The sequence below is a fragment of the Haliotis cracherodii genome, unplaced genomic scaffold, assembly GCF_022045235.1.
Source record: "Haliotis cracherodii isolate W230 unplaced genomic scaffold, xgHalCrac1.p SCAF_3, whole genome shotgun sequence".
NCBI classification, from domain to species: domain Eukaryota; kingdom Metazoa; phylum Mollusca; class Gastropoda; order Lepetellida; family Haliotidae; genus Haliotis; species Haliotis cracherodii.
The window spans coordinates 40,463,728-40,490,364 of NW_027266286.1; the positions used below are offsets into that span (position 1 = coordinate 40,463,728).

At 41.6% G+C, this 26,637-nt stretch overlaps 1 protein-coding gene across 5 annotated transcripts in view; it reads left to right on the plus strand.

Annotated features, from left to right (window-relative positions):
• Positions 1–26,637, plus strand: part of LOC139474870 (uncharacterized) — a 112,417-nt gene that overhangs the window by 69,346 nt on the left and 16,434 nt on the right. For 2 of the 5 annotated variants that reach the window (XM_071258057.1, XM_071258059.1), the window contains 27 exons: positions 2,264–2,344; positions 7,164–7,208; positions 8,481–8,498; positions 10,097–10,192; positions 11,773–11,909; positions 13,613–13,817; positions 14,374–14,485; positions 14,685–14,839; positions 15,020–15,139; positions 16,177–16,352; positions 16,670–16,820; positions 16,931–17,065; positions 17,483–17,643; positions 18,124–18,216; positions 19,053–19,266; positions 19,974–20,084; positions 20,350–20,484; positions 20,903–21,074; positions 21,580–21,740; positions 21,909–22,025; positions 22,242–22,343; positions 22,881–22,979; positions 23,536–23,716; positions 23,951–24,084; positions 24,383–24,457; positions 24,875–25,084; positions 25,460–25,584. In XM_071258057.1, the coding sequence (XP_071114158.1) occupies positions 2,264–2,344; positions 7,164–7,208; positions 8,481–8,498; positions 10,097–10,192; positions 11,773–11,909; positions 13,613–13,817; positions 14,374–14,485; positions 14,685–14,839; positions 15,020–15,139; positions 16,177–16,352; positions 16,670–16,820; positions 16,931–17,065; positions 17,483–17,643; positions 18,124–18,216; positions 19,053–19,266; positions 19,974–20,084; positions 20,350–20,484; positions 20,903–21,074; positions 21,580–21,740; positions 21,909–22,025; positions 22,242–22,343; positions 22,881–22,979; positions 23,536–23,716; positions 23,951–24,084; positions 24,383–24,457; positions 24,875–25,084; positions 25,460–25,584 (3,521 nt within the window). Of the gene's footprint in view, positions 1–2,263; positions 2,345–3,368; positions 3,453–7,163; positions 7,209–8,480; positions 8,499–10,096; positions 10,193–11,772; positions 11,910–13,612; positions 13,818–14,373; positions 14,486–14,684; positions 14,840–15,019; positions 15,140–16,176; positions 16,353–16,669; positions 16,821–16,930; positions 17,066–17,482; positions 17,644–18,123; positions 18,217–19,052; positions 19,267–19,973; positions 20,085–20,349; positions 20,485–20,902; positions 21,075–21,579; positions 21,741–21,908; positions 22,026–22,241; positions 22,344–22,880; positions 22,980–23,535; positions 23,717–23,950; positions 24,085–24,382; positions 24,458–24,874; positions 25,085–25,459; positions 25,585–26,637 lie in introns of those variants that run through there. The other 3 variants (XM_071258060.1, XM_071258058.1, XM_071258061.1) reach the window with 3 other exon arrangements.

Consider the following 26,637-nt stretch of genomic DNA (forward strand, 5'->3'; position numbering starts at 1 on the left):
ATCTGCTGATTTTAAGAACAACCTTGTGTTTTATTGAAGCTGGATTTAAATCCAATCTGTGAAGACCTGTGATATAAAATGAAAATTATCATAGTGGCGCTTGGCTTACAGATTGTCATATCATTTTTATGGATACAAAATCACAAATTGTTTCTCTGCCTTTATTCATGCATATACAACACAAAAAAACAGCGGCCCTGCTCGCTATTAAATGCTATAAAATCTGGAACATTCTTGTCTTGACAAAGGCAAAATAGAGAATTTGAAAGATTTTTTCTCATCCTACCTACCCAATATTTTTACAAAAACAAAATATTGAAGTGTCTATTTTGTAAATATTTATGTTGAAGGTCGAGGCACAAAGGTGTTCAGAGAAAAAACGAGGAATAAATAAGAAAGGCCTTGTTATGCAAGAAGGGTGGTAACTGTGTGAATGGGGGTTATATTATTTGTTGGAGGAGTGCATTATTCCAACAGGGGGGGTGGGTGGCTGCTGTACGGCTGCAGATTTCAGTTTAAGGACATTTTATGTAAGCTTCATGAGTTACTTACCGGTAGAACAGTGAGGCTGGGAAAGGATGTGCTTGTAGTACTGAATTTAGTTTAACAGGAAGCCTTTTATGTGTTCTTTCACAACTTATTGAAACAAACATTGAATCGAAGTCAAAGTACTTCATTAATAAGATGAAAGAATAGTGGGCAATTACTAATGCTTGAATTATGCTACAATGTACTTCATGATTAATATCATGTTTGATTTGAAGTTTATATGATTTTGTTTGAAGTGAAATGATCTTGCAAGTGTCAAGTATTTGAATTATATTGAGGAAAGAAACCTTTGCCTAGGATCTACACTGAATTATGGATTAGAATTGATATTTTGCAACCAATGCTTGTCGTAAGAGGCGACTGAAGGGATCGGTTGGTCAGACTGTGTGACTTGGTTGATGCATGCCATCGTATCCCAATTGTGCAGATCGATGCTCATGATATCAATCATTAGAGTGTCTGGTCCAGATTTGATTATTTACAGACCCCTGTCATAAAGCTGGAATATTGCTGAGTGTGGTAACAAACAAACAAACAAACAAAATCTTTTGAAAAATACATAGACCTGATTGTAATGATCTCAAAGAAAATTTCTTACAAACCTATACTTGTATTGGTATACTTCGAACTGAAATATTGTTCAAAACATTGTGAATCCCAACTGACTTTGTTCATTGATAATAGTAACATTAGCCTTAACAAAACAATGCCTGATGAAAAACAAAAACAACAACTCATAAACAACAACCATACCTGTATTGTATTATAGTGAAAGCTGCATCTGATTAACAAGCACTACAGTGAAGACGTGCATATATCAGACTAGGGCTGGGACAAGTCCAAATTTACTACCCGGGTACCCACCCCCACACTACCCGACCCTACCCGGGTACCCACTGTAGGTCTCAAGAGAAAGGTGCAAAATGTTGGTTGGAGTTTATTAACCATAGCACTGGCAAAACGTATTTAGATACATGTATTAAACAATCTGATCATGCATACACTGAAGTTGACTTAAGTTATATCTTTATTCAAGCATATGAAAAGTGAGAAAGAATGGGTGCATAGTCAAAAGCATTAGCGACCTGTAGTGTAACCACTGAGCTGTACTGTATAGAGTATTTGTCATTAAACAATATATCATGTGACTAACCACGGGTCTGGGTAGTCCTGTGGTGCCTGGGTCTTACTCAGTAGCCACATGACCCGAGTACCCTAGTTACCCGTTCCAGCCATATATCAGACATATATAACACTCAACAATTCTGTCCGTCCCTCCGAGGTTTGTGTGTGTAACCTATAACTTGAAAATCACGGCATGGATTAATTTCCAATTTAGCAAACAGTTTCCATACTTATAGAAGAGGTGCAGTGCAAAGTTTGATTGAGATATGTGGATTTTCTTAGAAAATATGAATTGTTTCATGTTTTGAACTTAGAATATTTTTAACTTCAACATTTATGTGTCCTATAACTTGAAAACTACTTTATGGATTCTTTTCCAATGGGGGGCTACAGTTTCTATGCCAATAGGAAGGTGCAGTCCAAAGTTTGATTTCAATAAGTGTATTTTCAGAGAAAATATTGCTTTTTTCATGTTTTGAACTTAGAAATATGTTGGAGTTGGAGTTGAAGTCGGTGATATTAGTCAGCCCTGCTCACTTTCTGCCTTGTTACTTGTGTTATGTGTCTGACTGACGTCTTCTCTCTTCAGGTTGTGGCCTGGAGGACAGTGCCCGTGGACAGCTCCTCAATTGGCCGAGTTGCTCGCACCATGGAGCCACTGATTCGACAGGTACGTTGTCCGTTTTGTGATTGTCATATTCTGTGTCTTGGGTTGGGGCTGTGTATATCATCCTTGTTAAGATGGGTTTGGGAATGGGTGGTACGGTGAGTTTTATTTTATCAAACACATTGAGAATTGTCAGAAAATATCCATTCCATTTAACAAAAACTATTTGAGGAGATCTAAACAGATATGCTGCAACAGGTAGATAATATATCAGATTTCTGTGATGTAAAAAGGTGAATAACGCTACTTACTTGCTCATGCAATTCATCTGACACATATTCTGATTCTTGACTCTCTGCACGTAACTAAAACTCTTGGATGAAGATTTCATCAATACCCTTTTGAATGACAACATCTAATCTAACTTGATGCACACCATCTTTTAGATCTCTCTCAATAACATAACCCTTTTCTAAGATATTTATAATTTAAAACAGGTTTTTTTTCTTCAAAGTTTAAGTCATGATCAAGAAATAAAGAAATGTGGCAGTGACATAAGGCAGCTATTAGCTCACTTTTATTGCAAAGCTTATTTATTGATTTCTTCCAGTAATGATAAAGGTTCCATACATGTATGTTGACCCTGCTTCAGACAGCCCCCTACCTTGCTGCCAGTGTTGGTTGCACCTCATGTCGCTTCCTTCATCACTGACATATTTCTTGAGACAAATTAACGGAGTGTCTTTGACCAACAAATTGTAGAAATTGCTTAGCCGTCTTGATATAATGGGGGTAATGGATTTGTTATGTTTAAAAGGTCTATTTTTTGCATATGATAGTTTCAGGGAGATTACAGTATATTGTACCTTTGAATATTTTTCCTATCCACATTGTACATTTCCACTGTCATGTAAATCATGTATTTATCATCAACACTGCTAGCCTTGCCATGTTAACACATTTCTATTACAGGTATATAAGCATTAGTTAGTTTATGTTTCTAATGGTAGATCCTTATTGCTTTTCATAATTGAGCTGTAAATGTTTCCGCTCTTGTGCGTAATTTCACATATTTTTCAGTTTTGCTGACTTGCCGTTTTCACTGATCACTTTCGAAGCCATGGCTACGAGAATCTAAGTGAGAATTGACTCCTGTCAGAGATCAATTCTGGTGTGTGCTAGGTTTGTTAGTATCCCCATTTGTCCAACAAAATATTTCATTTGTTGTGTCATTTCTTCCCTTTCAGCAGCTTCACAAGAAAATTAATTAATTTAAAACTAAGTCGAAACAACATTAAAGTTGCTTTTTATGATGTCGGACATGATCTGTAAAGTAAGAACTTTCAGGGTTTCAACTAGGAAATATTTTTTATAGATTCCAGCATAGTTATTTCCTTAAAAATATCACTGTCTCATATGGGTGTAGAGTTTTTCTATCATAACATAGGATATGCATTTCAATGACTTGCTATTGTTTTTCTTCTGCAGAGAATGTAGTAAATAGTTTTGCTCTGTGATTGTATGATTACAATTAATAAGGATTATTTATTCAACACCCTGCAAAATTCTATATGTCAATAACATATGACCTAATATACCTGATAAACGAGAAACCCCCTATTGAGAGAGTAAGTGATGTTACAATCCAAACAGACTGAGTGATGTGAGATGCAGAATGATCAAAAGGCTATGCACAGTACAGTTAATGTTTTGTATCTTCAATAGTACTTCATGTAAAATATATAATTCATTATTTTATTACATTCAGATGAAGTAGGCCTTTGGTGAATTGCTCTTGTAAATGTTTATCATCCAAAGAAAAGAAAAGAAAGGAACACGGAAAGAAAGATGTGATACAGAAGGCACCCCAGCATACAGGCCGCCAGTTCCTTAGGTCCTTATAAATAGGGAGCAAAACTTCTCTGAAAAACACTCTGATTCCTTAGTTTGTTTAATTTGTTTCTGGAACCTGTAGTTAAACAAAAGAACTCATTTTGGAAGAAGCGTAGAAAGGAAAGTGTGATGACGTGTCCATGCACACAGAAGTAGGGGATTTATGAAATGTATATGTCACATGAAGTAATCCGTCTGAAATCCCCCGGACTGCTGTAATATGCTCTCCAAAAGAAATAGCAAGGGCATCATGAAACATCGGTCAGTAGAAGAAAGATCTGCTTTGAAAAATGAATGTCAGAGAGAATGGTTTTGAACCAAAACCTAATGCCCCAACACACATGAAATATTGCACGTGGACCGTGCGAGTTCTCTGTGCACGTGGCTGTAGGTAGTCTGCCTCCCGGACTCTAGAGAAAAAATGTAAAAAATCCAATTGAAGCCTAGAATGATTTGGCCAGTCTAGATTGCTTCAGCTCTTGTTCTGGGCTCTATTTAGCTTTTATCCTTTTTATTTTGTAGATATATATTTTTAAATAAGATTATTTTATTTGTGGAACTAAATGTCAGTCTAATGGATAGGGTGTCAGTTTTGATTTTGACACTTCAGTGAAAGGTGGACATATCACTCTGAGCCATTAGTAATGTTGATTTTCTTTATCCATTATAACACATATGGTATCTACTCTTGCTGTAATGCAGTAGTTATCAGAGTGGGAATGCGTCCTATGCAACATGATGAACACCTAAGGCCTATTGGCATGCTTCAAATGGCAGAACTCAGAGACAGGTAGCCAATGGGTTCGATGTGTCTCACTCTGTGATTTGCAGACTTTGGAACAGGCTCCTGCAGACACGGAATGTGAATGATCAGCCTCCACACGGGGCACCGTAGGTCAGCAACACAAGTCCAAGATTGGATAATCAGAAACCAGGCAATCAAATCGCTGTTCACTTGCACTAGGACACTGGAATTGAAGTTACTGACCAGATATCATCCGCATGCCGCTAATGTGCGTGCTCAGTGACCATGTCTTGTACCACCATTAACAAGTCAATGGTGTTTAGAGCACAGACACTGGGGGAATTGCCGGTGGTTTCATGTTATGTTTATCAGATGAGTCCAGATTCACTCTGGACTTCCTGGATAGGTGTTGGAGGCGTACCAACACATGTCATGGAAATGTCAACATAAGGCAACATGATACATTTAGGGTTGGGTCTATTTGGATATGGGGCTGGATCACTATGACAGCCAGAACGCCACTGCATATTGTCCATGGAAGGGTCACTGGACAGAACTACCGAGACAACATACTAGCGCCAATAGTTGTGCTGTTTGTGGTGCCACGTTTTGTCTTTCAAGATGATAACATTCATGCCCATGCACGTATTATAACTGACAACCTCCAGGAGCTAAACATCAGAAGGCAATGGCCACCAATGAGTCCTGACCTTTCCCCATGGAGCACGTCTGGAACTTGATCAGTTGGGAGACGTGTACACCGATTTCAAAGGCCAGCCACTATGTTAGCTGAACTGAGCAAGAGAAGTGAACAAGAATCTCCAAATTGTCATTGGGAGATTGATTTCGACCATGCCATGCTGTATAAATCAGTGTTTGACCAATCCTGGAGGGGCATGACCCTTTATTGATCAAGTCATCTCAAATGTTGATTGTTTACTACGAAACCCCTGACGCTCTGCTTGGTTGTTTGCACCCTTACAATACATCGCCAACGTGATCAGGTGAATGTCCTGTAACATCTTGTCCTTATCCATCCATTACCATAACTCGATACACCAATATTTCTGTTATTTTCGGAGAGGCACTACTTATTTTGGAGAGTATATTTATTAGGTAACTCCTTTTACAAAATTCTGCTGACATCCTGGAGGTACCCATTAGTTAAACCTTTGTGTTTCAGTGAAAACTGTATGACCTGCATTACTTTGGGCCTTCTTCCTTCCATTACCATATATATGACCAAAATACTATAGCTTTGAAATACTATGGCTTCTTGTGAAGATCCAGGTTAGAATAGGTCTTCAGCAACCCATGCTTGTCGTAAAAGGCAAATGACGTGATCGGGTGCTCAGGCTCACTTACTTGGTTGATGCATGTCATCGTATCCCAAATGTGTGGATCCCAATTGTGTCAATCACTGGATTGTCTGGTTCAGACTCGATTATTTACAGACAGCTGTCATATAGTTCAAATATTGTTGAGTGCGGCGTTAAATGACAAACAAACAAACAAACAAACAAACCATAGCTTCACCATTCTGAGCACTGCACCAGAAGCACCAGCAAGTGTGACCACATGTCAGATGTGCTGACACAGGTCCATCAGCAGAATCATATCAACCTACTGTCCACTGCATTATTAACTACCAAAACACATAGCAGCATTACTCACACTTTATAACACCACTTACCATCTCCTCAGATCTGAAGACATAATGCCTCTAACTTTTGCAGAATAACTCTTGTTATGAACTTTTGTAAAGATTGTCTTTTAACATGCATAACTATTTATGTTGGGTGCCTAGCACCTCCTAATGTTGTGTGTGCAGGTGGCTGGGGTGCCTGTAGTTGTAGTGACAGTTTACGGACAATAACACAAACTGGATTTGCCCCCATTGTCTGATTGGGTCATATGTTATTGAACCTGCAAGGTGCCACGCTGTATAGCTGAATGACTTTGTGAAGTAAACATAAAATAAGCAACTTCAATACGCTCCTAACAATTCTGAAGTATGTGGATTTTATCTCCTCAGCACAGTTCTCCAAATGCCTATTTATTTGCAGTGATTTTTGAACTCTGTATCTCTATACTTGTCACAACATTTGTGTACATTGCTGCTTTAATCCTTGACACATATCGTAGATGACTTGTCTGCATGATTATGTTTGTATCTGTTACCATAGTTACTTGTCTGTTCATTCCAATAGAAGAGAAAATTACCTTAGTGCCCTTTTATTGCAGGTGTTTGTCACAGGGGGCGACAGCCAGGAGGAGTTCTACAGACAGGTGAGTTCCACGTTCCCATTGTACCTGATTAGGTCTTCCTTGGATTTCCACCATGTCTGTCTGCTAAACTTGAGATAATGTCCCCTTGACCTGATTTCCTGTGAGATAATGTACATCTTCTAAAGGCAAGGGAGTTAACTGACTATAAAAGTCCAGTTTCCACCCTTGCCGAACTAGGCTGGAATAATGGTGTTCTATTTTGGCTGGACTAACGAGTCTATGAACACTTCAATCAAAATCACGTAAAAACAAAATCAACATTGGGTTCGTAAACTGCCATGCAAATAACTGTCAATTGACGGATTTGCAAAGCATGTCAACTTAGCGTCAACAGATATTTTCCAAATTTTTTAATTTTTTTAATTAAGGTGATTTCATGCACTTTGTGAAGTAAGACTAGTTTTGTTACAATATAGATCTTGATTAGCGATCAGATCGTCTTCAGTTGTCGCCACCATTATGTTTGAAGCAAGTGCAAGTGATATTAGAGGTGGAATCTGATTGGTCTACAGGAGGGACATAGAAGGGACATAACTCGTAATAGCCACTTGTAGTGCTGCGATCAAACCCAGAAATTCAGGGCTAGTTGGACAAGGGTGGAAACCGGACTTTTACAGTCAGTTAATTCCTTTGCCTTGGGAAGATGGATAATGTACTGATGAGATAATGTCCTCAGGATAAAATGTACACTGTAAGATAATCACCTGATTTCCTTGCAATGGAGAGTGACAAACAAATGACCTATATAGGTCCATGGATAAACTATACATGTCCATATGAGTGTGCGTATGTGCTAGGTCTTCTGTGTGATGTTTTAAGATGTGGTCTTTATTGCATGGAGTTTGTGATGAGAGGCTTTAAGGGTTGCCTATCAGTTGATAGTGTGAGCAGCTGAATGAACATTTAGGAAAAGCTTTTTGATGCATGTATGTCTGGATTAAGGCAACACAAAACATCTAGTTTTTTTCAATGAGATTCTAGATTTAAGGTCTATAAAATTGTTAATTGGTAGTTCAAGTACACAGTCGGACAACAGCAATCTGTTTGAGAACAATTAATGGTCATGTATATGTAAACCAAGATTTTGCTTTTGGAATTGGAGAAGTGCACATGATTCATAACAGGATCACTGTGCGTGAAATTTGTTTTAATGAGATATATTATATATTTTTGCTTAATCGAATTTATTTACATGACAAAATAATATACCATTTTGATCCAATACAGAAACTAAATATTTTGGATGTGTTTTATTCTTGTGTTGGAACATAGGAGGCTCAAGCAGCTCAGGTAGGCTAGGAAGATGTGTAGGATGTCCTGTCACTGTGTGGTATTGTCTCCTTAACATGCTGCATTCTTTGTTGACATAGTTTTTATCCAACATTCACTTCAGCTTTTTGCATTGTGGTATTTGCATGTAGACATATTAGTGCTACAAATGGTACATATCTAATTTTGACATTTTCAGTTTTCACTTCTTATACTAATTTAAAATATGTTACATATCCTTAAATAGTCTTTTTGCTACATTAGATTACTACAGTATTCAACAGTGTTTTTTATCATTGTTGTAGTTATATAGTTACTAGAGTTTTTATTCCCCATTTGATGTACAGTGGACAGTTTACCTCACTGGCCATCAGTAGGTCCAGGCCTAGGTCCTAACTACTGACCATTCCTTACAAGAACGTGCACAAACATGTATCATCCTGGTGGGGATGCTTATTACTCAATCAGTAATTAGGAAATTTTGATTTGGTAATTTCCATAGAACCAAGTAGGATTTATGGTTTTTGAAGTTAAGCCTGTTTCAGGAGTGTATCTCTTTATGATGTTTTTATGTTATTTTAATAAATCATGCAAACCATCCCATATGTCAGTAAAGTAGATTGCTTTGATGTCGACGCAGTTCTGCTAAAAGAGACGTAAAACCTACAGACTCACTCACTCAGTTGGCAATGATTATTGAAAGTTTGCGATATTAACCTTTTCATATCAGTTTTGCTGTGTCATTTTAGTTGGTGTGTTTTCTCATGAATAATCCTGCACATAGTCCTGGTTCAGTGTGCACATGTATTGATAAGGTGTTGGTGCATGCGTGTGTATAGCACAGGCATGACATGTTGTTGTTGTTGTTGAAATCCGAGTTGTTGTTTTCATATCTTTGACCTTGTCAGTCATACTATGTCATTTGGGTTGGTGACAAATATGAAAATCATGTCAGTGAATGACAATAATTTTATACGTAAAAAGACATTAAGGGTTAATAAATTCTTATGCCATATGAAATATATGTGTGCAATAATGACTATAAAAAATTTGTTATGGTGACTTTTTGTAAGACAAATCTAATGAACATAAAATTAAATGAGTGTTACTTTTTAGAACTTGAAATATTAAAACAGTCCAGGTCCATTTAGAAGTCTACAAGAACACAGTCACTACAAGAACACAAATTAAAAGGTTCCAGACTTATTTGGAAATATGTGTGTTTTTTTTCCAAGTTTAGATAATCATATTTGTGTAACATTGGTAGAGAAATATACTGATTCCTGAAGAAAGGAAACATGAATGTGCCACATGCACGGGTAAAAACATTGTATAAGGATAGATCACATATTTAGAAATAAGTTAATTAGAGGATTAGAGAACGGAGAAGGGAAAAAAGTTATTGTGCATACCTGCACATGATATGTATGGGGGACAAGCAGACATGGAGAAATAGGTTTGGTGCACACATATGAAGAGAAATAAGTTTGTTTGCACACACATGAAGAGAAATAAGTTTGTTTGCACACACATGAAGAGAAATAAGTTTGTTGCACATACATGAAGAGAAATATGTTTGTTGCTCACACAATGTGTATTGAGTGATGTTGTTGTGACAGATGTACCTCCTGCGGAAGTATGCATCTCACCACATCCCCACTGACACCCGACGCTTCTACATCTGCAGCCTCCATCATGAGATCATTGTGTACAAGGTAAGCTGACAACTGTGTCTCACAATATCATCTCGCGGTCACAGGGACAGCTGGTGATGTTGTCAGTAAGGGTGAACAATTCTACCTGAGTCATGGTTATGACTATGATGAACCAGCTAGTTGTTGCTGTTGCCACTTGTATGTAGGGTAGTTCACACTGCTACCACTTGTATGTAGGGTAGTACACACTGCTACCACTTGTATGTAGGGTAGTACACACTGCTACCACTTGTATGTAGGGTAGTACACACTACTACCACTTGTATGTAGGGTAGTACACACTACTACCACTTGTATGTAGGGTAGTACACACTACTACCACTTGTATGTAGGGTAGTACACACTACTACCACTTGTATGTAGGGTAGTACACACTACTACCACTTGTATGTAGGGTAGTACACACTACTACCACTTGTATGTAGGGTAGTACAGACTACTACCACTTGTATGTAGGGTAGTACACACTGCTACCACTTGTATGTAGGGTAGTACACACTACTACCACTTGTATGTAGGGTAGTACACACTACTACCACTTGTATGTGGGATAGTACACACTACTACCACTTGTATGTAGGGTAGTACACACTACTACCACTTGTATGTAGGGTAGTACACACTACTACCACTTGTATGTAGGGTAGTACAGACTACTACCACTTGTATGTAGGGTAGTACACACTGCTACCACTTGTATGTAGGGTAGTACACACTACTACCACTTGTATGTAGGGTAGTACACACTACTACCACTTGTATGTGGGATAGTACACACTACTACCACTTGTATGTAGGGTAGTACACACTACTACCACTTGTATGTAGGGTAGTACACACTACTACCACTTGTATGTAGGGTAGTACACACTACTACCACTTGTATGTAGGGTAGTACACACTACTACCACTTGTATGTAGGGTAGTACACACTACTACCACTTGTATGTAGGGTAGTACACACTACTACCACTTGTATGTAGGGTAGTACACACTACTACCACTTGTATGTAGGGTAGTACACACTACTACCACTTGTATGTGGGATAGTACACACTGCTACCACTTGTATGTAGGGTAGTACACACTGCTACCACTTGTATGTGGGATCGTACACACTACTACCACTTGTATGTAGGGTAGTACACACTACTACCACATGTATGTGGGGTAGTACACACTACTACCACATGTATGTGGGGTAGTACACACTACTACCACTTGTATGTGGGGTAGTACACACTACTACCACTTGTATGTGGGGTAGTTCACACTACTACCACTTGTATGTAGGGTAGTACACACTACTACCACTTGTATGTAGGGTAGTACACACTACTACCACTTGTATGTAGGGTAGTACACACTACTACCACTTGTATGTAGGGTAGTACACACTACTACCACTTGTATGTAGGGTAGTACACACTACTACCACTTGTACAACACGTGCAGCAAAGAGTTACAACATCTTAGTAGTAACTACTACTACCAGAACATGTTGTGAGATCAGGGGTGTTCCTTTCATGTGAAAACAAGTACTCAAGTCACTGATGCCGACTCTTTTGTCTGATATCCAGGGTCTTCTGAGCACAGACCAGCTGTGGAAGTACTACTACGATCTGACAGACCCTGATTTTGAGACCCACATTGCCCTTATCCACAGTCGCTTCTCAACCAACACCTTCCCCAGCTGGGAGAGGGCTCACCCTCAGAGGTTTGTATGTCCTCTTGCCTGTCTCACCCCAAGTAGGTTCAACCCTAGTAGGTTCACCCAGAGTAGGTTCACTCCTATTAGGTTCGTCCCCTAGTAGGCTCAGCCCGAGTAGGTTCACCCCCAGTAGGCTCAGCCCGAGTAGGTTCACCCAGAGTAGGTTCACCCCGAGTAGGTTCACCCCGAGTAGGTTCACCCCGGGTAGGCTCACCTCCGAGTAGGTTCAACCCCAGAGTAGGCTCACCCCGGGTAGGCTCACCCCCGAGTAGGTTCACCCCCAGTAGGTTCACCCTGAGTAGGTTCACCCGAGTACTGATACCACCAAAGGGGGAGGGAGAACCAGGTTCACCCCGAGTAGGTTCTTCCGAGTACTGATACACCCAAAGGGGGAGGGAGAACCAGGTTCACCCCGAGTAGGTTCACCCGAGTACTGATACACCCAAAGGGGGAGGGAGAACCAGGTTCACCCCGAGTAGGTTCTTCCGAGTACTGATACACCCAAAGGGGGAGGGAGAACCAGGTTCACCCCGAGTAGGTTCACCCGAGTACTGATACACCCAAAGGGGGAGGGAGAACCAGGTTCACCCCGAGTAGGTTCTTCCGAGTACTGATACACCCAAAGGGGGAGGGAGAACCAGGTTCACCCCGAGTAGGTTCTTCCGAGTACTGATACACCCAAAGGGGGAGGGAGAACCAGGTTCACCCCGAGTAGGTTCACCCGAGTACTGATACACCCAAAGGGGGAGGGAGAACCCTTTGCAGTTGGAGGCAACAGATGGCTGCTGAGTGTGGCAGGAGATGTGACAGGCTGTGTGACCCACCTGGGAATATACTTGCAGGCCTGACAGTTTCCAGCCAGAATGAAAACGCATAACCACGGCAGTATTCACCATTTTTCTTTAACATGAAAGCTGTACTGTACTGTCTTCAATAGTATATGTAGCACAGGGCATTGGACAGTTGACAGGCCCAGCAAAAGTAATTCAAGTCCCCTCTTTACCTCTGTTTTTATGAACTAGTTCAACAGTAGATGGGGTTGCCCAGGTTACACAGAGACTCTCGACACAGACCCGGGACAAAGGCTCCCCATTATCACATAGTAGAGTAGCCCATTCGGTGTCAGTGCACACATTGCACCCTAGTCACAGGTTCTGTTTCCTATGTGGATACACTTGTTAAAGTCTTGGTGTTCTGACATACCAAGTCGGTACAGGCCTTTTAAAGATTGTGACATCTCCTATACTGTGTTGCTGACATGTCCCTGTGCCCTGCCCAGATAGCTATACTGTGTTGCTGACATGTCCCTGTGCCCTGCCCAGATAGCTATACTGTGTTGCTGACATGTCCCTGTGCCCTGCCCAGATACCTATACTGTGTTGCTGACATGTCCCTGTGCCCTGCCCAGATACCTATACTGTGTTGCTGACATGTCCCTGTGCCCTGCCCAGATACCTATACTGTGTTGCTGACATGTCCCTGTGCCCTGCCCAGATACCTATAATGTGTTGCTGATATGTCCCTGTGCCCTGCCCAGATACCTATAATGTGTTGCTGACATGTCCCTGTGCCCTGCCCAGATACCTATAATGTGTTGCTGACATGTCCCTGTGCCCTGCCCAGATACCTGTACTGTATTGCTGACATGTCCCTGTGCCCTGCCCAGATACCTATACTGTGTTGCTGACATGTCCCTGTGCCCTGCCCAGATACCTGGCCCATAACGGGGAGATCAACACCCTGCGCGGCAACGTGAACTTGATGAAGGCCAGGGAGGGGGTGATGCACAGCAAGGTTTACGACGACAAGCTGAAGATGGTCTACCCCGTGGTGGAGGAGGGCATGTCTGACTCCGGCTGTGTCGACAACGTCCTGGAGTTTCTCTGCATGGCTGGAGGCAGGTCTCTCCCAGAGGTCAGTGGACTGACACACAAAACATCATCCAATGTCCTGCTGTTGTTTAACACTGCAGTTTGATATCAATCCCTGAATAATAAGTTAACACAAGAGGGATCTCCAAATGTTCATATCTAAAGAGTAAATCACCCAGTGATATGGATATGTGCATCATATCAACTGAATAAGTACAACTTTTTTTGAAACTTTGTGACAAATCTTTTCAAAAGCCTGATTTAATAGTCACTTCATTGATTTGCTGTGTAATATATGCTCCTATTATGTTAAATGTGGTGAATGTGGTAATTATGAGTTACATGTTTCATACCACAAGCCTGAGGCTAACATGCCGAGATGTGCCATTGCAAAAGAATTAATACAAATTGATGTAAAAAAGGTGTTCAATGGAGCTGAGGTGAACTTGTGCTGTGTCGCATGAATTTCATTGACTCCTGCTCAGAAATTTCTTTCCCTCCAAAACGGGGTACATTGTATTTTTTCAAAATCCCATGAACCAATCAGGTCCCAACATTCAGACAATGAGGTAAGATAAGAAACTCTCATGTTCCCACAGGCTGTGATGACCATGGTGCCGGAGGCATGGCAGAATGACAAGAACATGTCCATGGACAAGAAGGCTTTCTACAGGTGGAGCGCCTTTGCCATGGAGCCCTGGGACGGACCTGGTAGGCACATTATGTTGGTCAATGAAGACTGTCATATTCACAAAGAAATGTCATTGTTTCATGTGTGATTTGGTTTTATTGCTGGGGAATGCCTAAGTGATTATTTACTCACTTCATCTTTGAACAAACTATAGTTGTTTTGTAGACTTAATTGCTGTTGATGTAGTTAAGTGTTTGATTACTGACTTGTCTACTGCAGCTCTGCTGACCTTCACCGATGGCCGATATATTGGAGCCATTCTTGACCGCAACGGCCTGCGTCCATCTCGGTTCTATGTTACCAAAGACAACTTCATGTACATGTCCAGTGAGGTGGGCGTCACTAACAGACTTCCTAGTGAGATCATTCAGAAGGTAAGTTGTTGATGTATCTGGGTCACATTTTGATCCGGTCCTTATTTGTGCATTTGTTAGAGATGACCAGACTCCCAGAGACATGTAGGTTACCAGACGTAGTAATTATTCCACTAAGATAACTGAACCACAGTGTTTTGTGATGCAAGTCCCTCTGATTGTGTGTCTCCTCCTCACCAGGGTCGGCTGAAGCCGGGACGTATGTTGCTGGTGGACACAAAGGAGAAAGTCTTCATGAAGGACGAAGTTCTCAAGTCACAGATTTGCTCCATCAGACCAGTTGGCAAGTGGTTGTCTGAGGTGAGTACAGTCAGACCAGTGGACAAGTGGTTATCTGAGGTGAGAACAGTCAGACCAGTGAACAAGTGGTTGTCTGAGGTGAGTACAGTCAGACCAGTGGACAAGTGGTTGTCTGAGGTGAGTACAGTCAGACCAGTGGACAAGTGGTTGTCTGAGGTGAGTACAGTCAGACCAGTGGACAAGTGGTTGTCTGAGGTGAGTACAGTCAGACCAGTGGTTGTCTGAGGTGAGTACAGTCAGACCAGTGGTTGTCTTAGGTGAGTACAGTCAGACCAGTGGTTGTCTGAGGTGAGTACAGTCAGACCAGTGGTTATCTGAGGTGAGTACAGTCAGACCAGTGGACAAGTGGTTGTCTGAGGTGAGAACAGTCAGACCAGTGGTTGTCTGAGGTGAGTACAGTCAGACAAGTGGTTGTCTGAGGTGAGTACAGTCAGACCAGTGGTTATCTGAGGTGAGTACAGTCAGACCAGTGGTTGTCTTAGGTGAGTACAGTCAGACCAGTGGTTGTCTGAGGTGAGTACAGTCAGACCAGTGGACAAGTGGTTGTCTGAGGTGAGTACAGTCAGACCAGTGGTTGTCTGAGGTGAGTACAGTCAGACAAGTGGTTGTCTGAGGTGAGTACAGTCAGACCAGTGGACAAGTGGTTGTCTGAGGTGAGAACAGTCAGACCAATGGACAAGTGGTTGTCCAAGAGAGTCCAGGCACAGTTGCTGTAATATGCTTTGCAGACTTGTGTCCCTTAGTAATGTCATAATCCACTTGAAGCCCAGATTTGCCCTGATTATTGTCTTTGTCTGCACTCTACCATTGCTCATTGCAGTTTTGGCTTTCCTACCTGATTTAGCTGACATGCCTTGAAATACTGTTCATTGCAGTATTGAACCCAACTCATTCACTCACTCACTGAAATGAAGAGTAACAGTATCATAAAATTACTTTGTATTTGGGTTTATTAGATTGGCACTGTTCAGAAAATGTGCCACAACAAGTCAGTTAGTTTGTGTGTTGAATGATTCCACTGTTCTCTCCCCTTGCAGACTATATCCATGGCCGAGCTGCAGAGGTCTCACAACTCAGGCAGCCTTGAACCCCCAGAGGTTGTGCGCCATGACTTGGGCCGCGGGAGTTGTGTGGAGGAGGATTCTCGACTGCCCATGTTCGGCTACACCATCGAGGCCCTCAACATGCTGGTTTTGCCCATGATCAGGGACAAGTAAGTGCTCTAAAGCAGACTTTAGTTAATATCGTGAACTTTTTCGTCTTCCACTAGATATGTCCAGCTTTGGGAAACTTGCTCATTGTCAGACATGTCTGACGTAGGGACCAGGGTTAGAATAGGTATCCAGGACATCATTGCTGGTTATAAGAGGTGAGTTTCTCTGTGACTAGGGTCATTACATCACTAGTTTGACTTGTCCAGATTAATTTATATACTAACTCCCATAATAGCTGGAATATTGTTGACGATGGCAATAAACAACACTCCATCAGCCATTTCCACTGGAGAGTATACATGGACTTTTCCTTCAGGAAAGAAGCTCTTGGTTCTATGGGAAATGATACTCCACTGGCCTGCCTGTCTCGCTTCAACCCCCTCGTGTTCGAGTACTTCAAGCAGCTGTTTGCCCAGGTCACCAACCCTCCCATCGACCCCTTCAGGGAGAAGATCGTCATGTCACTGGTACGTTCACTCTTTCCTTTCAGTCTTGTTCAGGAACTGTCCTGCTGAACTCTTTTTTTCACTGAAACTGTGTCTGCTCCGAGTAAGCTTGACCTGTTGACCTGTTGCAGGCATGCCCTGTGGGTCCAGAGGCGAACATCCTGGAACCGAGCGCGGAGCAGTGTCAGCGTCTGTGGCTGGAGCAACCCATCCTCTCACTGTGGGACATGGAGGTGCTGAAGAACTGCAACCACAAGGGATGGAAGGTAGCGGCCAGAGCAGCCACTCTCACTGCAGCAGAGATAAATCTATACTTTGGGACTGCGGGATTCATGCAGTATCACAGCATATTAATAATGGGGAGTTTTGCATACAAATTTAAGTGGTCAGATGTGTAATCCATGACTAATGGTCATTGAATGCAATCTTCAAGGATGCATAAAATTACTTCCGATATGAAAACATCTGCCTTTAAGATCTCAAAGGAAATGGGAATTTTCAAGGCTGCCTATAAGATTTAGATATTTGTCACAATGTCATAGTCCAATCAACATTCGAGTATCAAGGAATAATATTCCGCAGTCAGTCGCAATTTATCACAGTACATATCCATGAATGTCTGAATGTCAGATTGGAGGTCATTATTGCATCCCTAGATGCTCACATGTAGGTTTGTGTGTCAGACCAAGTTGATCGACATGGTGTTCCCACTTGAGGCCGGCCCAGACGGCCTCCTACCAGCCCTCAATTCTGTGTGTGAGCAGGCCGCTGCAGCGGCAGAAGGCGACTACAAGCTCATTGTGTTATCTGACAGGAAGGCCGATAAGGACTTTGTTCCTATCAGGTAATGATGACTGAATACCCAATAGATGGGGCTCCAATTTATTCCTTGAATAGAGACTTTTGCAAGGGTCTGTCTTTGTCAGTCATGTCATATATAAAAAAGGACTGATCATTTATAATAGGGCCTGTGCAGGGGTCATGAAAAAATGACACAATGAAAGTGTGTGTGTGTGTTTTGTGTGTCCCAAAGTTTATCACAACTGGTGGTGGTGGTGGGTGGGGGACATGGAAAAACTGACGCAAATTTTATTTTTGGTACATTATTTAGGGACTGGTCATTTATAATAGGGAAGGGAGTTTCAATAAATATGTTACATGTATGTTACAAAATATCATCAAAGACCAATCTCACTGACTAAGAAATGAAAATGAAATATTAAATTAGAAATGTTAGAAACAATATTTAATCCATTTTAGTTGCTTCCATGACTATGAGTGTTAACAAGTTGTGTATAGTGATGGAATATGTTGTCTCTTGCAGTTCCCTGCTGGCAGTGGGGGCAGTCCATCACTACTTGATAGACCGCAAACTCAGAATGAAGGTCGGACTTATTGTTGAAACAGGGGAAGCAAGGTGAGAGGTCATCACGGGAGATAACTTGTAATGAAAACTCAACAGAGTAGTTTCCCTTACTTACTATGATAACAGTACTTTCCATCGTATGTACTTCACGGATATGTATCCACTACATTCCTACATACTACATGAGGTATATGGTCACTATTTATTACCGAATCAAGCAACGGGCTTTGTTCCAGCGATAGGTAAAACAGCGAGTGCACTAACCAATTAGCAGTCATTACACATTGCTGCGGGGGCGGTGTGGAAGCCTAATAGTTAAAGTGTTTGCTTTCCACGCCAAAGCCCCGGGTTCAGTTCCCCACATGGGTACAATATGTGAAGCCCTTTTCTGGTGTCCCTTGCTGTGATATTGCTGGAATATTATTAAAAGCGCCGTAAAACCATACTTACTCACTCACTCACTCTACACATTGCTTCAATGTTGAACATTGGTAGTGTTCGCACATGAACAGAGTAGGGCGCATTTGTCTTCTATGAGTCTGTCTCGTCTCATTAGCTGGCTTTACAAGAGACACACATCACCACTACACTACTGGCCAATGAGTATTGACAATCAGAGTAGATAATTTACACAGGAAAGAAATGGAGCATGAAGTAAGTTTCAATACGCACTGTAAACAAGTAATCATTCCTGAATGATATTAACATATCTCTGAATACGGACTGTGTTCTGTCTCTGTTGCAACTGAAAGTTTCTGCTGGTCAGAGAGCCTTGGTAGTACACTAACCTCATGTATATTGAGGCTTAGTTGACTGTTCTAGTAAGTGAAGTTAAGCTGTTGAAGAACGTCTTAAGCTGGGCTTTATTCAGTGTTCTGCCTCCCCAGAGAGGTGCACCACCTGTGTACACTGCTTGGCTATGGTGTGGACGCCATCTGCCCCTACCTGGTGTTTGAGACAGTGCGACGCCTGAGGGAACAGGGCATCCTGAACCCCCCTCTGGCTGACGAGGAGATCTACATGAACTTCCGGGCTGCATGTGCTCGGGGCATCTCCAAGGTCATGGCCAAGATGGGTATCTCCACCCTGCACAGCTACAAGGTATGTACCGGGACAGATATTTAACCCATGGCTGTTAGTTATTAGGATAAATTAACTTGTAATGAACTGATGGTTAAGTTTTAGTTCTTTGTTGAACCCCTGGTACTCCACAAATGATGCTTTCAGGTTGGATATGGTTGAGAAACATAAACAAGTAATATAACACTTGTGCTCTATGTGCATCATCAGTCTTGAACCCTAGGAGTTATGTAACGTGAAGATGTTAACACATGATATATTGTTGCCTGAGATGTTGTGCAGACAGTGACAACACTTTGAGAAGCTGTTACTGGCGACAATAACTGTGTTGGCCAAAGTGGTGTTGGGCGGTTGTGAGACAAAATAATTGCATTCATTGACATCTCCCTGCTTGTTTGGAACAATCTCACAATTGAGAAGCTGGTAATTCATCATCAAAGGAGGTAACACAGTGACAACAACCAACAGCAGTTTGTACTGGAAATATTATTCATCTGAGATTAGCTGTACCAGGAATATTTTAATGTATTACATTATTGATAAATCCCAAAGAATAGGCTTATTTACATATTTTCTCCATATAACCACCCATTTAGATTGTATGGTAATACCTCTTCTTCAAGTCTTGTATCCGGGCTTAGCGGTGTACCAGTAATACATTGCAGTGTTATGTTTGAGTGTTTGTTTCTGCTAAATGCACACTGCAGGATGTATTGGGTGGATTTCAGGGGGCCCAGATCTTTGAGGCAGTTGGTCTGGACAAAGAGGTCGTTGACCGCTGCTTCGAGGGAACAGCCTCAAGGATTGGGGGTGCCAACTTCAATGTTCTGGCTACAGAGGTAAGTTTACTATAAATGTAGCAAGTTCATGTTAAAGAAAGGGAGTGGAACAGACCCGGTACTCGGAGTGTTATATATGGTCTCCCATAGTACACTGTCAAAGCTTATAGCTCCGCAGGCACTATCTTATTCAGCAAGAATTTATGTATTTTCTTTTAACTCGTAAGACAATGAAACCTAATTATAAAGGCAGCAAGATATTTCTCATTTGAAAAAAATGTTTCATGTGTTACTGAATCTAATTTACAGTCATATGTTTTTCCAGCTGTTGAACCGTCACTCTTTTGCCTACAAGTCTCGAGAATGTGACAACATCATTGTGGCTGATCCTGGCTTCTACCACTGGCGAGATGGGGGGGAGAAACACATGAACGACCCTCTGACCATCGGCAATCTACAGGTCAGTCCGCTGGTCTCCTTGTTCAGATCAATAGTCCTCTCAACAGGGTTTGCTTTGACTTTTAACATACAACTGTGGAGAGTTATGCCCCGACCTAAAAGAGTGGGGTTATATAGTTATACCAAGGAATTCCGCCGCCCATCCACAAACAGAGAATTGTTTTTACTTCAACATTTGTGTGACTTATACCTTGATAACTCCTTCATTGATTCTATTCCAGTTGGGGGTACAGTTTCTAAATTTGGATACCTATTTTGTTAAGTGGATTTTCTAAGAAAATATCGAGTTTTTCATATTTTGAACTTAGAAATATGTTGGAGTTGAAGTTGGGTGTATAAGTGAGCCCTACTCACTTTTTGCCTTGTTAGTAAGACATGTTGTGTAATTTGCTGACAAGTATTGTGTCCTGTGTGAACAGGAGGCTGTCAAGACCAATAGTAAGGATGCCTACTCTCGCTTTGTGGAATCTTCCATGAAGTCGTCCCAGCAGTGTGCCCTACGTGGTCAGATGGACTTTGTCTTCTCTGACCACCCACTGGACATTGCTGAAGTGGAAGAGGCAAAGTTCATTGTCCGGAGATTCTGCACAGGTATTCATGTATTAATCATTGTCTACATTGATATAATAATCATGTCTTTTAAATTTTGAATGCTAAGACAATGTATCAATAGTTAAGGCATGATGTCATTCTTTTGTGAACAAAAATATCAATAAACTGCTGATTATTATGTGTATCACAAACTTTGACCTCTCTACATGCAGGTGGTTGGGTAGCCTCGTTGTTACAACATTTGCTTGTCAAGCCTAAGGCCCGGATTTCATTCACCACATGGGCTAAACGTGGCATAACACTATAACACATACAAAGGAACCAACGTATTTGTTGATATGGTTCTGAAATAACTTTTGGACTGTTTATCTTACTTTCTATGTAGAAAATGAATTGAAGTCTTTAAGCAGAACTTTGTGCAATATGGTGTCACTGTTACAAGTTATCAATAATGTTATTTGCAATAATAGTTTCCATTTACCAAAAATGTATAATATTTCTGTTGGCTTTAATGATGTTACTGAATGATATGTTGTGATATAAGGGGCCATGAGTTTTGGCAGCATCTCCTATGAGGCCCACACCACGCTGGCGATGGCCATGAACAGAGTGGGAGCCAAGTCCAACACTGGGGAGGGAGGGGAGAACCCAGAGAGGTACCTCAACGAGGACCCACAGTTCAACACCAAGTCCAAGATCAAACAGGTTGGTGTTCCTCCTAAAATCTAATTATGGGAATCTAGTTATCTAACATCAAGGGAATTAAGATACTCGTTGGACTAAACACTTCATATTTCTTGACAGATTTTATTTTATGAAGTGTACCCAGTTATAAGCAGTAGACGTAGGTATATTTTCTGTTTGTTGTTGCAGGTTGCATCAGGGAGGTTTGGCGTGACCAGTTCCTACCTCTCTCACGCAGATGAGCTTCAGATCAAGATGGCACAGGGAGCCAAACCAGGCGAGGGAGGAGAGTTGCCTGGATACAAGGTCCGAGTCCATGTGGGGATGGAAAATGTTGGGGAACATATGTAGTTCACACTGGCACTGGTAGATGTTCTGTACCCTCTCATCATGCAGTTATTACAAAGATTTCTAGTTTTGTAATGCTTTGAAGCATAGGTGTTTTTGTTGATCAATTCTAAAATTGCTAAAATTACAACATGTTTCTGTCATGGTGATATATGGATTTATTACCTATTTCAGGTGACAAAAGACATTGCGCGCACACGTCACTCTATCCCTGGGGTGGGTCTCATCAGCCCTCCCCCTCACCACGACATCTACTCCATCGAGGATCTGGCAGAGGTGTGTGCACACTTTGTGTTAAGAAACCGGTTGAGTCTGTGATGTGTGTTTCGGTTTGTAGTTGATCCATGACCTGAAACTGGAGGAGTCTGTGATGTGTGTTCTGTTTGTAGTTGATCCATGACCTGAAACTGGAGGAGTCTGTGATGTGTGTTTCTGTTTGTAGTTGATCCATGACCTGAAACTGGAGGAGTCTGTGATGTGTGTTTCTGTTTGTGGTTGATCCATGACCTGAAACTGGAGGAGTCTGTGATGTGTGTTTCTGTTTGTGGTTGATCCATGACCTGAAACTGGAGGAGTCTGAGATGTGTGTTTCTGTTTGTGGTTTATCCATGACCTGAAACTGGAGGAGTCTGTGATGTGTGTTTCTGTTTGTAGTTGATCCATGACCTGAAACTGGAGGAGTCTGTGATGTGTGTTTTTGTTTGTAGTTGATCCATGACCTGAAACTGGAGGAGTCTGTGATGTGTGTTTCTGTTTGTAGTTGATCCATGACCTGAAACTGGAGGAGTCTGTGATGTGTGTTTTTGTTTGTAGTTGATCCATGACCTGAAGGCTGCCAATCCAGATGCCCGGATCAGTGTCAAGCTTGTGTCTGAGATGGGAGTTGGTATTGTTGCCTCAGGTGTTGCCAAGGTGAACTTCGCATTTATTCATCAGTAACCAATAGATAAGAACAAATGTACTCCATTCTTTACATATTCACACACCAATATCATCTCAATACCCATATCCCTGATTTGTTGTTTTCCTCATGGTTTGGGATCCAGGAAGTGAAGATAGGTCGCTGAACAATTCTTTAACAGTGTCCCTGTTTGAGCAATTATGAAGTAACCCACTGACAACAGAAATGTAGGATATGCTCACTTGTTTCAATAAGTTGTCAACATTTAAAATAACAATGAACCCATTATTATCCTGGTGAGCTGAAAACCACAAGATCACAAAGCAATGGAAAACTTTCTATCAAGCATTTCTTTAACTGAGAAAATAGTAACCTAATTTTCATTGATGTTTCTCATTGAGCCAAGATAGTTGACATTCTTAAGAAACTTGACATAATTTAATTGGGAAATTTTAGAATTCCATATATAATTAGGAAGAATTTTTTTCTGTTGATAACATATATCATAAGAATGCAAGAATTGGGCACAACAAGGGAAGTTGTTGCATTTGCGTGTATCTTGTCCAGGGCAAAGCGGAGCATATCACAATATCTGGACATGATGGTGGCACTGGCGCTAGTAGCTGGACCGGTATCAAGAATGCTGGGTTGCCTTGGGAACTTGGGATCTCAGAGACTCACCAGACTCTGGTCCTCAACGACCTCAGGTCTAGAGTCGTGCTACAGGCAGATGGACAGATTAGATCAGGTGAGAAATATAGGAATGGTATTTGAAAAAATCCGTACAATGCAGTAGAAGAAATTGACGAATGTTCACTGCGAACATGAAAGTAGGACCCATAAGCTAAGGCATTACATATGGCAACTGTGCATGCATGCCTGGATGGGATGACCTCTGGAAAGAAGGGAGTTAAGCTTTATATGATACAGCATTCATACAGCAGTGTTAGTGTTGACTAGCGCTCTGTTCCCTGTTTTTCAGGAAGGGATGTCCTGATTGCTGCCATGTTAGGAGCAGACGAGTTTGGCTTCAGTACAGCTCCACTCATAGCACTCGGCTGCACCATGATGAGGAAGTGCCACCTTAACACCTGCCCTGTTGGCATAGCAACACAGGTAGAGCCAAACATTTTAATAACAACTTTTCTTGATTCTGATTGATTTCTCTTCGCTGACACAAAGATTACATAGTCCTCACTGTTATTTGTATGGCCTACAGGATACGGTCTGTTACAGACTAGGACTGTCGCAGTATAACTTCATGTACATGGAGGACTGTAGTCCCATGGCGACAAAGGGTAGAATGTGGCCCCATCACCCCATTGTGTACATGGAGGGCTTTAGTGGTTTAGATGAGGTACAGGATTATCTATAAAGCTGATTGTGGATGTTGTGAACTGTGGTGGTGTTGCAGGACCCTGTGTTGAGGGCCAAGTTTGCTGGGAAGCCGGAGTACGTAGTCAACTTTCTGTTCCTGTTGGCGGAGGAGGTAAGTCACGCAGCTGGTCCTGCTGTCTCCAGACACAGTGACACACTGCTGTATCCTATAGTCAACCCACGGATAGATTAAAAAAAACATGCTATCTGTCATTATACAAATCATGTTACAAATCTGGTTTCTTCCTGGTATGGACATACTGTATATTAAGGTGAAAAGGAGAGACATATATTCACCATAGAGGGTTAAAATTGCTTGAAATAGCTGCCTTCGTTTGTCTTCTGGCCAGTTATTGTGTTATAGTTTAAACACTCCTCCACAGCTTTCATTGAAAATGTAAAACCTGTGACAAGGGAAAAGCCCAAAGGCCAAATTGTTCTAGATGCAAGAAATACCAAGGCTTAATTCTCTCTATCAAGTTACATATTTAACACTTCTGGACTAAGAACTCCTGCTGCGTTGTCCCAGGTGCGTGAGTTGATGGCCAAGATTGGTGTGAGGTCCATCCAGGAGTTGATTGGACGCACGGACAAGCTCAAGTTCAGTCCAGACCCAGAGAACCCCAAGGCTCAGCTTCTGGACTTCTCCAAGATCCTGAAGAACGCGCTGGAAATCCGGCCTGGCGTCAGCATCCAGGGGGGAACTGTCAAACAGCTGTTTGGCTTTGAGAAGAGACTGGTAGGTCTACTCGCTGTCCTACAACTATTAAAGATGGGAGCATCTGCTTTATTAACTATTGTATGTGGAAAGATTTCATCATCTGAGATCTTATATCATCTCATTTTTTTCTTGGAAATCTCAATCTACACAATTATTTTAAAGCAATTGCTATCCAATGTTTCACTGGGCAGTAGTTGACTGACTAGACACTGGAAACACTACACATGAAATGAATCCTACAATATAAGATTGTTGAACCGAATGGCACTTTAAGTTCCAGATATCATGTAGGACTTCTATCAGATATTTTAGGGTCATTTACATTATGTTGATGATAGTGTTTTTGTTTGTTATATATCCATGTTCACAGAAAACTCTCTACTTTGTTAACAGGACAACTTTCTTATAGCAAAGGCAGCTGATGTGTTCGAAGGTCGCACGAAGCAGGTTGTCATTGAACTGAAGGTCACTAACGAAGACCGAGCATTTGCTTCAACCCTCAGCTACCACATCTCAAGGTAGGTCCAGAGGATATAACGCACAAAACAGTGCCTGATGGTAGTAAATAGGATGAGGTCCAGAGACTACACCAATAGCAGTGGCCGATGGTAGTAAATAGGATGAGGTCCAGAGACTACACCAATAGCAGTGGCCGATGGTAGTAAATAGGATGAGGTCCAGAGGATATAACACACAAAACAGTGCCTGATGGTAGCCAATAGGATGGGGTCCAGAGGATATGACACACAAAACAGTGCCTGATGGTAGCAAATAGGATGTGGTCCAGAGAATATAACATTAGCAGTGCCTAATGGTAGTAAATAGGATGAGGTCCAGAGACTACACCAATAGCAGTGGCCGATGGTAGTAAATAGGATGGGGTCCAGAGGATATAACACACAAAACAGTGCCTGATGGTAGCCAATAGGATGGGGTCCAGAGGATATGACACACATAACAGTGCCTGATGGTAGCAAATAGGATGAGGTCCAGAGGATATGACACAAATCACAGTGCCTGATGGTAGTAAATTGGATGAGGTCCAGAGAATATAACACACAAAACAGTGCCTGATGGTAGTAAATACGATGAGGTCCAGAGGATATAACACACAAAACAGTGCCTGATGGTAGTAAATAGGATGAGGCCCAGAGGATATAACACACATAACAGTGCCTGATGGTAGTAAATAGGATGGGGTCCAGAGGATATGACACACATAACAGTGCCTGATGGTAGTAAATTGGATGAGGTCCAGAGGATATGGCACACAAAACAGTTCCTGATGGTAGTAAATAGGATGAGGTCCAGAGGATATAACACACAAAACAGTGCCTGATGGTAGTAAATAGGATGAGGCCCAGAGGATATAACACACATAACAGTGCCTGATGGTAGTAAATAGGATGAGGTCCAGAGACTACACCAATAGCAGTGGCTGATGGTAGTAAATAGGATGAGGTCCAGAGACTACACCAATAGCAGTGGCCGATGGTAGTAAATAGGATGAGGTCCAGAGGATATAACACACAAAACAGTGCCTGATGGTAGCCAATAGGATGGGGTCCAGA